At 40.3% G+C, this 14,559-nt stretch overlaps 1 protein-coding gene across 1 annotated transcript in view; it reads left to right on the top strand.

The window, feature by feature from the left end:
- The first annotated feature begins 1,704 nt into the window (after positions 1-1,704).
- LOC138854986 (synaptogenesis protein syg-2-like) overlaps positions 1,705-14,559 on the top strand; it is a 29,086-nt gene continuing 16,231 nt past the window's right edge. Inside the window, exon 1 of the mRNA XM_070101418.1 lies at positions 1,705-1,824. Within this exon, the coding sequence (XP_069957519.1) occupies positions 1,705-1,824 (120 nt within the window). The remainder of the gene's footprint in view (positions 1,825-14,559) is intronic.

The following is a 14,559-nucleotide window of genomic DNA, read 5'->3' as shown; positions in this document are numbered from 1 at the left end:
TGCTCCTACTACTGCTCCTCTTACTACTGCTCCTCCTGCTGCTGCTTCTCCTACTATTGCTCCTACTACTGCTCCTCCTGCTACTGCTCCTACTACTGATCCTCTTACTACTGCTCCTCCTGCTACTGGTTCTCCTACTACTGCTCGTACTATTGCTCCTCCTACTACTGCTCCTCCTGCTACTGCTCCTTCTGCTACTGCTCCTCCTGCTTCTGTTTCTCCTGTCCTTTCCAGTGCCCTGGAGTAAGTGACTGCTCACTTTCTGACAGACTTACATATCACAGAAGAAGTGTTAGCCCTGCCATGTTACAGATCACAGTCACTCTATTAACTGGTCTTCTGCCAAACCAGTCTACCCTTCTTCCGGCCTTCACAGACGCCATCTTGTTGAATCATCCAATATATTTCGTAATATTTCGCATTATATATCTGGATAATGCTTCAAGAAGTCGGGTGCACTGATACTGGTGATGGGCTTTTGATTCAAGGAATTGGATTTATCTTTCCCTTCCGTGCATCGAATCTGAATGCCGTTGCTTAACCCCTACGGGTTTAGCACTGTCCACGGATTAAAATAAAATAATAGTGAACAGCATCACTGTTTAGTGATTAATGCATCGTAGGATAGGGATGAAACTTGTCTGTTTAAAAGAGGGTGCAAGTTTTGTTGAGCTCTGTGCGATAACTGGAGAATGCATCCTCTGGTCGGCTTTAAACTTTTAGTGCTGATATTTTTTTTTTTGTTTTTTTTTTGCAAGGGAAGCTTCACCTTGATTTTATTTTTTTTGTAAGTTTTAATGTAGCAACTTTTCTAATCAAATGGTTTCTGTGAAATTACTAGAGAATGGTTCTTCTGATCAGAAATATGTCTTTTTTTTTTACTTTTTTTTTGTGGGGAGGGGGGTCAGCTAAGTTAAATCAACTTGATATGTTTTTATGTGCCAATATTATCTGTGTGCTTCAGAGATCATTGTAAAAAATACTTTATAGATGTACCTTTAACTTAAAACTTGTCGTGGTACACTGCCATAACAACATACTGGTTCGAGAGATATGGTAGAAAGTGCAAAATAAAGCCAGTGAAAACTAGGAGTACGGTAGTCCCAGATTATTCATTATCTTACCAGAGGAAATCAGAAGCACTGCTGGAACAAGTGCAGGAGTATTCAAGAGGAAACCGGAAAAGGATCTTTACCAGGTGCCAGATCATCCAGATTGTGGTGGATATGTGGGGCAGCGGACCACCAGCAGCAACAGCCTGATTGACTAAGCAAGCATCAGACAACCCTGGCCCATGGCTGGGCTCCGGGAGATGAAAAACTCTCGGAATTTATGGATAATTTTTATTTTTTTACAAAGTGGGAGTTTCACATTTGCTCGTTGTGTATTTTGGACAAATTCTCAGAAGGAGTTTTATTGACAGCGGAGGAATTTCGGAAGGAACGTAAAAGAAGGGAAAAAACATGATGATGAGAGTAAGCAGAAACCTAGGCAATGAAAGTTTGGACATCAGACTGAAGGGAGAGAAAATGGAGGAAGTAAATGTGTTAAGAAAGGACTTGTGGGCAGTTGGGCCTGTGAGAGACGAGGTAGACAATAGAAGTAACCCAGGGGAAAGATGGAAACAAAGAACATTGTATAAGGCAACAAAGATAAATATACCAGAGTACAGTGGTACCAGTACTTTTTACATGGGTGTGAAATATGGATTTTCAATGTTATCACGAGGAGGAGACTGAAGGAAGTGAAGATGCTATGTTTGAGGGTGGAGTGGAATGGACTTTATACAGCGAATTCGGAGGGTGGAGTTTAGAAGTTATTGAGGTAAAAGTAATTTTAAGGTAACTTATGCAAGCGGATAAGAAAAAATAGAATGACTAGAAGGTAAATAAATCCGTGGAGACAAGGAGGGGTAGATGATGTCCCACGAACAGTTGGAAGGAGGAAGTAAAGGAGGCTTTAAGTGTTAGGGGCTTGAACATCTAACAGCCACAACACCTCGAGCTGAACAACGCAAGGCGCATATTACAACTCCAGGCAAGCAAAAATAACGCAAAGCAAGCAGAAATTGGCTAATGTAAGCTTTCTCAACACGAGTCGCCCAGAAGTGGTCGAGTTTGCCGTGTAATACGCTGGGAGGAGTGGAGGCATCACAATCGGCTTTACCACCTAGCCAAGACTGGTTGAGAAGCTCTGAGTAATGTCTTTGAGGGTCTCCAGTCTATGTACTTAGGGCAAGCCCCGCAGCGTCCTCGTGGATAACCGAGAACTTGAACTGGTTTCCGGGTAGGTAGAATACGCCTCCTTTGATGTGTCGATATATTATTGAGCATAATTAGTTCGATACACATAATATATCCATTAATTCGGAAAATTTATTTGATCTTCCGTGTTATATCATGATTATAACTAGATTTTATTTAATTTTTTTATATGTCAAATTTTGGGAGTGTCAAGACCGTTATCCTAATGAATGTATTCCTAAGTTACCTTATCGAACAAAAACCTCACTGCAGCCTATTCTAATCTGGGAGCAAAACTTTTTCCGAGTCTCAGAGTCCAGTTTTGAACGTTCCCTGTAAAGAAGAATTTATATTTTTGTTCTTAGCTTGTTAAGGCTAAAATGTACAGATCCTTTAAAAATGAATTTTAATCCTAAATAAACAAATGAAAAATATAACTCAAGACGTCAGAAAGTGCAATCTTGGCGATCCCAGGGATCGTCACAATCAGAACGCACGTCAAGCGTGATGTGAGCAGAGGTTTTACTAACTGATAGGTCTTGCGGTTCTGCGAGTCCTTATTTATTGTGTTGTTTCTTGTTTTCAACAGTGTGATGCTATATGCGGTATCTTGATGGGTCTGTTGATGTGTTTGTTATTACGTGAAGATTTGATGAAGTTAATTTTGATATTTTTGCTACCTGAAGTGACTGAGTTCCTGTAAGATTGGTGTTAGCTGTTCTGAAGGAGAGTTCTTTCATGGCCTGTCTTATCTGAAGTGATCAAGGGGTTCCAAGGTGGTCTTGTATTACCTGAGGTCATCAAGAGTTCCCTGAAAGACCGATGTTACCTGAGGTGATTACGAGTTCCTTGGAAGACTGGTGTTAAAAGAGGCTGTTATGTGTTTCTTGGAAGACCGGCGTTACGTGAGGTGACAGAGACGTTTCTTAGTAGTCTGGTGTTACCTGCGTTAGTGCAGCAGTTCCTTGATAATACCTGGAGTAACGAAGGTGCTCCTTGATGGATTATTGCTGACTGTGGCGATGATGAGATCCATGTTAGTCTGGGCTTAGCTAAGGGTTAACAGTATTCCCGTGTTGTTACTTGCAGTTTCTCGAGTATTTGTGCGACAATTTCCTCTGTGAGAGGCTCTAAGTAACTAAATCATCTGGAACAGCAGATGCTCCTATAGCAATAATTACATTACAGCCTTGTGGCTGAAACTTAGTCTGCAGAGTCTTGACTGAGGTGCTTCTCGCTTCCAATGGAACTGTTTCCTCCGGGAGGTAATACTGCAATACGTTCCTAAGCCTGCATTAACTATAATTTCAGGCACGTGAATTGCAATGTATTCCTGACATCGATGGATTTCAGTTCACAAAATTCGCATAAATTAACATATGGGACATACTTTCTAAGACAATGAATTCAAGACGATACATCACACGAGACGAAAAAACACACCATGGTAGGTAAACCATTTTTATAACCACGAACAAGTGATATTTCATCAATAACAACATTGTGACTAGCCGGGTGATCGAACCCGTGTTGTTTTAGCGCCTCACGGTTAGCGAAAATTCCACGACGCTCTGACCCACTGGACTATACAATCCTATAAGAATCACGCACGATGAGGCGGGCTAATACAGTACGGGTTCGATCCCCCGGCTAGTCGCAGTGTTGTTATTCATTAAATACCACTCGCTCGTGGTTACAATATATACTGTCTGTGGAGACACCAGACGGGAGTATAATAAAATTAGCTCTGCACCACCCACATCATCACATGTCCTCGGATCACGGGGCAACACCTAGCTCTATTCGGTGCGTGATTCTTGTAGGACTTTATGGTCCCGTTGGTTAGAGCGTCGTGGAATGTTCACTCACCATGAGCCCGGCTAAAACAACATGGGTTCGATCACTCGGCTAGTCACAGTGTTGTTATTAATTAAATACCACTCGTTCGTGGCTACAATATGATATATACCAAACGGGGAGTAGAATGAAATTAGCCCTTAAGCACCCACTCCATGGTATGTCCTAGGATAGCAGTGCAACACCAAGCTCTGCGGGGTGCGTTGTTCTTGTAGGATTGTATGGTCCCGTGGGTTAGAGCATCGTGGAATTTTCGCTCATTATGAGAGGGGCTAAAACAACTCGGGTTCGATCACCCAGTTTATCGCAGTGTTGTTATTGATTAAATACCAGTAGTTCGTGGTTGCAATACGATATGTACTGCTTGTTGATACTCGTACACCAAACGGGGAGTAGAATGAAATTAACTCGGAGGCACCAACACCATCGCAAGTTCTCGGATCACGGTACAACATCTAGCCCTGCTGGGTGCGTCATTCTTGTAGGATTATAAGGTTCTTTGGGTTAGAGTGTTGTGGAATTTTCGTTTACCATAAAGGGGGCTAAAACAACACGGGTTCGATCCTCCGGCAAATCGCATTGTCAATGATTAAATACCACTCGGTCGTGGTTGCAATAAGATGTATCCTGCTTGTGGAGGCTAGTACACCAACCGGGGAGTAGAATGAAATTAGCTTTGAGGGACCCATACCATCGTATGTCCAAAGATCACGGTACAGCGCCTAGCTCTGCTGGGTGTGTGACTATTGTAGGATTGGATGGTCCCGTGGGTTAGAGCGTTGTGGAATTTTCGGTTACCATGCGGCGGGCTAAAAGAACTCGGGTTCGATCCCCCGGCTAGTCGCAGTGTTGGTATTGATTAAATACCACTTATTCGTGGTTACAACACGCTATATATATATATATTTATATATATATATATGTATATATATATATATGTATATGTATATATATATGTATATATATGTATATATATATGTATATTTATTTTTTATTTTTATTATCACACTGGCCGATTCCCACCAAGGCAGGGTGGCCCGAAAAAGAAAAACTTTCACCATCATTCACTCCATCACTGTCTTGCCAGAAGGGTGCTTTACACTACAGTTTTTAAACTGCAACATTAACACCCCTCCTTCAGAGTGCATGCACTGTACTTCCCATCTCCAGGACTCAAGTCCGGCCTGCCGGTTTCCCTGAACCCCTTCATAAATGTTACTTTGCTCACACTCCAACAGCACGTCAAGTATTAAAAACCATTTGTCTCCATTCACTCCTATCAAACACGCTCACGCATGCCTGCTGGAAGTCCAAGCCCCTTGCACACAAAACCTCCTTTACCCCCTCCCTCCAACCTTTCCTAGGCCGACCCCTACCCCGCCTTCCTTCCACTACAGACTGATACACTCTTGAAGTCATTCTGTTTCGCTCCATTCTCTCTACATGTCCGAACCGCCTCAACAACCCTTCCTCAGCCCTCTGGACAACAGTTTTGGTAATCCCGCACCTCCTCCTAACTTCCAAACTACGAATTCTCTGCATTATATTCACACCACACATTGCCCTCAGACATGACATCTCCACTGCCTCCAGCCTTCTTCTCGCTGCAACATTCATCACCCATGCTTCACACCCATATAAGAGCGTTGGTAAAACTATACTCTCATACATTCCCCTCTTTGCCTCCAAGGACAAAGTTCTTTGTCTCCACAGACTCCTAAGTGCACCACTCACTCTTTTCCCCTCATCAATTCTATGATTCACCTCATCTTTCATAGACCCATCCGCTGACACGTCCACTCCCAAATATCTGAATACATTCACCTCCTCCATACTCTCTCCCTCCATTATGATATTCAATCTTTCATCACCTAATCTTTTTGTTATTCTCATAACCTTACTCTTTCCTGTATTCACCTTTAACTTTCTTCCCTTGCACACCCTACCAAATTCATCCACCAATCTCTGCAACTTCTCTTCAGAATCTCCCAAGAGCACAGTGTCATCAGCAAAGAGCAGCTGTGACAACTCCCACTTTGTGTGTGATTCTTTATCTTTTAACTCCACGCCTCTTGCCAAGACCCTCGCATTTACTTCTCTTACAACCCCATCTATAAATATATTAAACAACCACGGTGACATCACACATCCTTGTCTTAGGCCTACTTTTACTGGGAAATAATTTCCCTCTTTCCTACATACTCTAACTTGAGCCTCACTATCCTCGTAAAAACTCTTCACTGCTTTCAGTAACCTACCTCCTACACCATACACTTGCAACATCTGCCACATTGCCCCCCTAGCCACCCTGTCATACGCCTTTTCCAAATCCATAAATGCCACAAAGATCTCTTTAGCCTTATCTAAATACTGTTCACTTATATGTTTCACTGTAAACACCTGGTCCACACACCCCCTACCTTTCCTAAAGCCTCCTTGTTCATCTGCTATCCTATTCTCCGTCTTACTCTTAATTCTTTCAATAATAACTCTACCATACACTTTACCAGGTATACTCAGCAGACTTATCCCCCTATAATTTTTGCACTCTCTTTTATCCCCTTTGCCTTTATACAAAGGAACTATGCATGCTCTCTGCCAATCCCTAGGTACCTTACCCTCTTCCATACATTTATTAAATAATTGCACCAACCACTTCAAAACTATATCCCCATCTGCTTTTAACATTTCTATCTTTATCCCATCAATCCCGGCTGCCTTACCCCCTTTCATTTTACCTACTGCCTCACGAACTTCCCCCACACTCACAACTAGCTCTTCCTCACTCCTACAAGATGTTATTCCTCCTTGTCCTATACACGAAATCACAGCTTCCCTATCTTCATCAACATTTAACAATTCCTCAAAATATTCCCTCCATCTTCCCAATACTTCTAAGTCTCCATTTAATAACTCGCCTCTCCTATTTTTAACTGACAAATCCATTTGTTCTCTAGGCTTTTTTAACTTGTTAATCTCACTCCAAAACTTTTTCTTATTTTCAACAAAATTTGCTGATAACATCTCACCCACTCTCTCATTTGCTCTCTTTTTACATTGCTTCACCACTCTCCTAACCTCTCTCTTTTTCTCCATATACTCTTCCCTCCTTGCATCACTTCTACTTTGTAAAAACTTCTCATATGCTAACTTTTTCTCCCTTACTACTCTCTTTACATCATCATTCCACCAATCGCTCCTCTTCCCTCCCGCACCCACTTTCCTGTAACCACAAACTTCTGCTGAACACTCTAACACTACATTTTTAAACCTACCCCATACCTCTTCGACCCCATTACCTATGCTCTCATTAGCCCATCTATCCTCCAATAGCTGTTTATATCTTACCCTAATTGCCTCCTCTTTTAGTTTATAAACCTTCACCTCTCTCTTCCCTGATGCTTCTATTCTCCTTGTATCCCATCTACCTTTTACTCTCAGTGTAGCTACAACTAGAAAGTGATCTGATATATCTGTGGCCCCTCTATAAACATGTACATCCTGAAGTCTACTCAACAGTCTTTTATCTACCAGTACATAATCCAACAAACTACTGTTATTTCGCCCTACATCATATCTTGTATACTTATTTATCCTCTTTTTCTTAAAATATGTATTACCTATAACTAAACCCCTTTCTATACAAAGTTCAATCAAAGGGCTCCCATTATCATTTACACCTGGCACCCCAAACTTACCTACCACACCCTCTCTAAAAGTTTCTCCTACTTTAGCATTCATGTCCCCTAACACAATCACTCTCTCACTTGGTTCAAAGGCTCCTATACATTCACTTAACATCTCCCAAAATCTCTCTCTCTCTCCTCTGCATTCCTCTCTTCTCCAGGTGCATACACGCTTATAACCCACTTCTCGCATCCAACCTTTACTTTAATCCACATAATTCTTGAATTTACACATTCATATTCTCTTTTCTCCTTCCATAACTGATCATTCAACATTACTGCTACCCCTTCCTTTGCTCTAACTCTCTCAGATACTCCAGATTTAATCCCATTTATTTCCCCCCACTGAAACTCCCCTACCCCTTTCAGCTTTGTTTCGCTTAGGGCCAGGACATCCAACTTCTTTTCATTCATAACATCAGCAATCATCTGTTTCTTGTCATCCGCACTACATCCACGCACATTTAAGCATCCCAGTTTTATATATATATATATATATGTATATATATATATATATATATATATATATATATATATATATATATATATATATATATATAGACAGAGAGAGAGAGAGAGAGAGAGAGAGACAGACAGACAGACAGACAGACAGACAGAGAGAGAGAGAGAGAGAGAGAGAGAGAGAGAGGATTGACACGAAGAATAATTTCTTTTTTTTTCCAGATTCTAGAGATTCCAGACAGTGGCCCTAAAGTTTGAACAAAAATAGTCGATGTGACTATTGGCTTTCTTCGAAGAAGGTTCTCCAAGGACAAAATCTTTAATGAGATTAATTTCCAGTTTTTTTTTATACTTCTAGTAATTTTCCGACTTTCGAGAAAGCACCAGATACAGAATCAAAAGATGAAATGTTGAAGAAAAAAAATGAGATGCAATTTTACCCGATCGTAAATTAATAACATCTTTTTCTCAATGCATCCTCTATCGCCTTACACATTTCCATTACTGAGACTTTTAAATCTGGATGATTTATGGATGTTCATTTTGCGATAAGTGGAGGAAATATCGATACTATTTTAAAGGTTTAAATATAAAGACAGAAGCCGGTGTAGGTACAACTGCTGGTGTGAAGCTGTGAGTGTGGAGGTGTAGGGAGGCGAGTGGAAGTGTGAGAGGTGACGTGTCTCTGACACCAAGCTCCTGCCAGCTGTCGCAAATATAGAGAGGTGTCTGGCAAAGGCTGGCAGTGGGAGGCTACAGCTGCAGTGAGTGTGAGACTCGCTGACTGGGAGAGGGAAACTACAGCTACAGTGAGTGGGTACCTCGCTGAATGGGAGAGGGAGACTATAGCTGCAGCGAGTGGGAGGGAGCCTTGCTGAATGAGAGAGAGAGGGGTGAAAAGCTAATCACCAGCCAGGTGCCAGCTACTCTGCATTAAACGCCTAGCTTCACTAGGCGCCAGAGTATTGTTTAGTCTGGCATATACTGCATACTGTCACTCTGCTCTTTGGGTCGAATCTCCTCAGGCCTGAGATAAATGTGTGTAAATATTTCACTTATGGTGCGAAATCTAAACATCCTAATATTTTTGGATGGCTGGTGTATGTGCAAAAGAAAAACTAATCTCTCTCTCTCTCTCTCTCTCTCTCTCTCTCTCTCTTCACACACATACACACACACACACACACACACACACACACACACACACACACACACACACACACACACACACACACACACACACACACAGGAACCATACATAGCTTTAAGCAGACGTATAATATAGCGCATGGTTCAGGGAGAGTGACCCAGTAGCGACCAGTGAAGAGGCGGGGCCAGGAGCTATGACTCGACCCCCTTCAACTACAACTAGATGAGTACACACACACACATCAGGAGCATCAGGAGCAATCTGATGGGGAGTTCACAAGAAACGACCAAGAGGTATGTGAGGAGCTCAACATGAGATTTAAAGAAGTATTTACAGTGGAAACTGGTAGGACTCCAGGAAATCAGAACAGGGAGGTACACCAACAAGTGCTGGATGAGGTACACATTCCGAGGAGTAGGTGAAGAAGCTGCTATGTGAACTTGATACCTCAAAGGCGGTGAGACCAGACAACATCTCTCCGTGGGTCCTTAGAGAGGGAGCAGAGATGCAGTGTGTATTACTAACAAAGATCTTCAACACATCCATTGATACTGGGCAACTACCTGAGGCAAATGTAGTCTCATTTTTTTAAAAAAGGAGACAGACACGAGGCATTAAACTACAGACCAGTGTCACTAACGTGTATAGCATGCAAAGTCATGGAGGTCAACAGGAGGAGAGTGGTGGAGCACCTGGAAAGAAACAAGCATATAATAGACAACCAGCACGGTTTAAGGGAAGGAAAAACCTGTGTCACAAACCTACTGGAGTTTTATGACAAGGTGACAGAAACAAAAAAAGAGAGAGAGGGGTGGATAGACTGCATTTTCTTGGACTGCAAGAAGGCCTTCGACACAGTTCCTCACAAGAGGTTAATGCAAAAGCTAGAGGATCAGGCACACATAAAAGGAAAGACACTGCAGTGGATCAGAGAATATCTGACAGGAAGGCAACAACGAGTCATGGTACGTGACGAGGTGTCAGAGTGGGCGCCTGTGGCAAGTGGGGTTCCACAGGGGTTAGTCCTAGGACCTGTGCAGTTTTTGGTATATGCGAATGACATAACGGAAGGGATTGACTCAATAGTGTCCTTGTTTGCAGATGATGTGAAGTTAATGAGGAGAATCTAACGGTCGAGGATCAGGCAGGAGTACGAAGAGACCTGGACAGGCTACAAGCCTGGTCCTGCAACTGGCTCCTTGAATTTAACCCTGCCAAATGCAAAGTCATGAAGATCGGGGAAGGGCAAAGAAGACCACAGACAGAGTATAGTCTAGGTGGCCAAAGACTGCATACCTTACTCAAGGAACAAGATCTTGGGGTGAGTATAATACCGAGCACATCTCCTGAGGCGCACATCAATCAGATAACTGCTGCAGCATACGGACGTCTGGCAAACCTAAGTATAGCGTTCCGATACCTCAGGAAGGACTCATTCAGCATTCTGTATACCACATGCTACAGACCCATACTGGAGTATGCAGCACCAATTTCGAAACCACATCTCGTCAAGCACGTCAAAAAATTCGAGAAGCGCAAACGTTTGCAACAAGACTAGTCCCAGAGCTAAGGGGATTGTCCTACGATGAAAGGTTAAGGGAAATTGGCCTGACGACACTGGAGGACAGGAGGGTCAGGGGAGACATGATAACAACATATAAAATACTGCGCGGAATAGACAAGGTGGACAAAGACAGGATGTTCCAGAGATGGAACACAGACACAAGGAGAAGTGGAAGTTGAAGACTCAGATGAGTCAAAGGGATGTTATTAAGTAATTCTTCAGTCACAGAGTTGTCAGGCAGTGGAATAGCCTAGAAAGTGACGTAGTGGAGGCGGGAACCATACATAGTTTTAAGGCGAGGTTTGATAAAGCTCATGGAGCAGAGAGAGAGAGGACATAGTAGCATTCAGTGAAGAGGCGGGGCCAGGATCTATGAATCGACCCCTGCAATCACAAATAGGTGAGTACACACACACACACACACACACACACACACACACACATACACGAATGCAGAGAATTCAAAAGGGACCTGGAAACGCTATAAGCCTGGTCCAACAACTTTGGCAAATCCAATGTTATGAAGATTGGGGAAGGTCAAAGAAGGCCGCAGACTGAGTACAGGCTAGGGAGTCAAAGGCTGCAAACATCACTCAAGAAAAAGGTGTGAATATCTTGCTGAGCACATTTCGTGAGGCGCACATCACCCAAATAACGGCTGCAGCATATGGGCGTTTGGCAAACCTATGAATTGCGTTTCGACACCTGAGTAAGGAATCATTCAAATACTGTACACCGTGTACGTCAGACTAATATTGGAGTATGCAGCACCATTCTAGAACCCACACCTGGTCAAGCACGTCAAGAAATTAGAGAAAGTACGAACGTTTGCAACAAGACTAGTACCTGAGCTAAGGGGTATATCCTACGAGGAGAGGTTAAGGGACATCAACTTGACGACACCGGAGGAAAGGAGGGATAGGGAGGACATGATAACGACATATAAAATACTGAGAGGAATTGATAAGATGGATAGGGGCTGAATGTTTCAGAGATGGAACGCAGGAACGAGGGGTCATATCTATCTATATATATATATATATATATCTATATATATATATATATATATATATATATATATATATATAAATATATATATATATATATATATATATATATATATATATATATATATATATATATATATATATATGTCGTGCCGAATAGGCAGAACTTGCGATCTTGGCTTAAATAGCAACGCTCATCTTGCCATATAGGACAAGTGAAAATTTGTGTATGCAATAATTTCGCCAAAATCATTCTGAACATAACGGAAAAAATATATTTCACTGTGTTTGTTTAGTATTAAATTATTGTAAACAAATCTAAAATATATTTAGTTGGGTTAGGCTAAAATAAATTGTTCTTGTTATAATAAGGTTAGGTAAGTTTTCTAAGATTCTTTTGGAGCAAAATTAAAATTTTTTACACTAACATTAATAAAAAAAATATATCTTTAAACGTATAAGAGAAAATTTTAGAAAGGACTTAATTTTAAATGAGTTCTTGCTAACTGACCAGTTTTACATATTCGGCACGACATATATATATATATATATATATATATATATATATATATATATATATATATATATATATATATATATATATATATATATATATATATATATATATATATATGCAATAAGATCACAGTAAACAGGTGATTTCAAAATATGCAAAACAACCACTCTGAAAGAAGAGAGAAATTCCAAGCGCTTTCGTGACTACTCACATTATCAAGGAACTATGAAAGTAAAGCATCCAAGGAAGCTATATAAGGGGTCCGGCCAGCACCTCACTATCACATCCCACAACGGTTAAACACGTGACGCGCGGCGACCCAACTTGGATAGGTCCCTTGCACAACTCACCCCCAAGCTATTCTACCCAAGAAAATTTAAAAATTATTATTTGTCCAGTGTATTATTAAATTCTTCCCAAATTCTATTAATTATAAATGGATCTAATTTATGTAAACCAAAGGAAATATTCATATTATTGTCAAAACTGCTTTTTATGAAACAAGATTCAATTATATTCCTGTCGACCATGGACTTGCTTGATACTACTTTCTCAACTTTTTGAAAATCAATTGGATGGTTAAAATCTCTTACATGAATAAATAGAGCATTGGAATCTTGTCCAGTTCTAATGCTATATTTATGTTGTTTTAATCGTAGTTCGAGATTTTTACCAGTTTGACCGTAATAAACTTTATCGCAAATTTTACAAGGAATCTTATAGACACATCCATCAGCATTTTGGGGGGAATTCTTTATCAAAAGTTTTTTCACTGTATCAAGATTTTTGAATACAACTTTAATATTAAAAGTCTTAAGAAGAGAAGGCATATCAACCAAGTTTTCATGGTAAGGGAGAACCAACATATTTTTAGTTGAATAAGGCTGGTTGTCCCTTTCTGGATTATAAAAAGTGTTTCTAGCAACTTTAAAAGATTTATCAATTACATTTCTTGGGTATTTTAAATCATTACCTATTTCATAAATTTTGGATATTTCCTCATCTATGAACTCAGGACTACAAATTCGTAAAGCTCTCAAAAACATTGATGAGAAAACAGACAGTTTGACTCTATCTTGATGCGAGGAATAATAGTGGACATAGGGTAATAATGAATTCAAATTTAAAATTTAAAGAAAACCTACAAATAACTGTTCCTATGTCCACTATTATTCCTCGCATCAAGATAGAGTCAAACTGTCTGTTTTCTCATCAATGTTTTTGAGAGCTTTACGAATTTGTAGTCCTGAGTTCATAGATGAGGAAATATCCAAAATTTATGAAATAGGTAATGATTTAAAATACCCAAGAAATGTAATTGATAAATCTTTTAAAGTTGCTAGAAACACTTTTTATAATCCAAAAAGGGACAACCAGCCTTATTCAACTAAAAATATGTTGGTTCTCCCTTACCATGAAAACTTGGTTGATATGCCTTCTCTTCTTAAGACTTTTAATATTAAAGTTGTATTCAAAAATCTTGATACAGTGAAAAAACTTTTGATAAAGAATTCCCCCAAAATGCTGATGGATGTGTCTATAAGATTCCTTGTAAAATTTGCGATAAAGTTTATTACTGTCAAACTGGTAAAAATCTCGAACTACGATTAAAACAACATAAATATAGCATTAGAACTGGACAAGATTCAAATGCTCTATTTATTCATGTAAGAGATTTTAACCATCCAATTGATTTTCAAAAAGTTGAGAAAGTAGTATCAAGCAAGTCCATGGTCGACAGGAATATAATTGAATCTTGTTTCATAAAAAGCAGTTTTGACAATAATATGAATATTTCCTTTGGTTTATATAAATTAGATCCATTTATAATTAATAGAATTTGGGAAGAATTTAATAATACACTGGACAAATAATAATTTTTAAATTTTCTTGGGTAGGATAGCTTGGGGGTGAGTTGTGCAAGGGACCTATCCAAGTTGGGTCGCCGCGCGTTACGTGTTTAACCATTGTGGGATCTGATAGTGAGGTGCTGGTCGGACCCCTTATATAGCTTCCTTTTATGCTTTACTTTCATAGTTCCTTGATAATGTGAGTAGTCACGAAAGCGCTTGG

This window comes from Cherax quadricarinatus, chromosome 77 (genome assembly GCF_038502225.1).
Source record: "Cherax quadricarinatus isolate ZL_2023a chromosome 77, ASM3850222v1, whole genome shotgun sequence".
NCBI classification, from domain to species: domain Eukaryota; kingdom Metazoa; phylum Arthropoda; class Malacostraca; order Decapoda; family Parastacidae; genus Cherax; species Cherax quadricarinatus.
The sequence above is the reverse complement of the archived record's forward strand: the minus strand, read 5'-3'. Positions and strand labels throughout refer to the sequence as shown.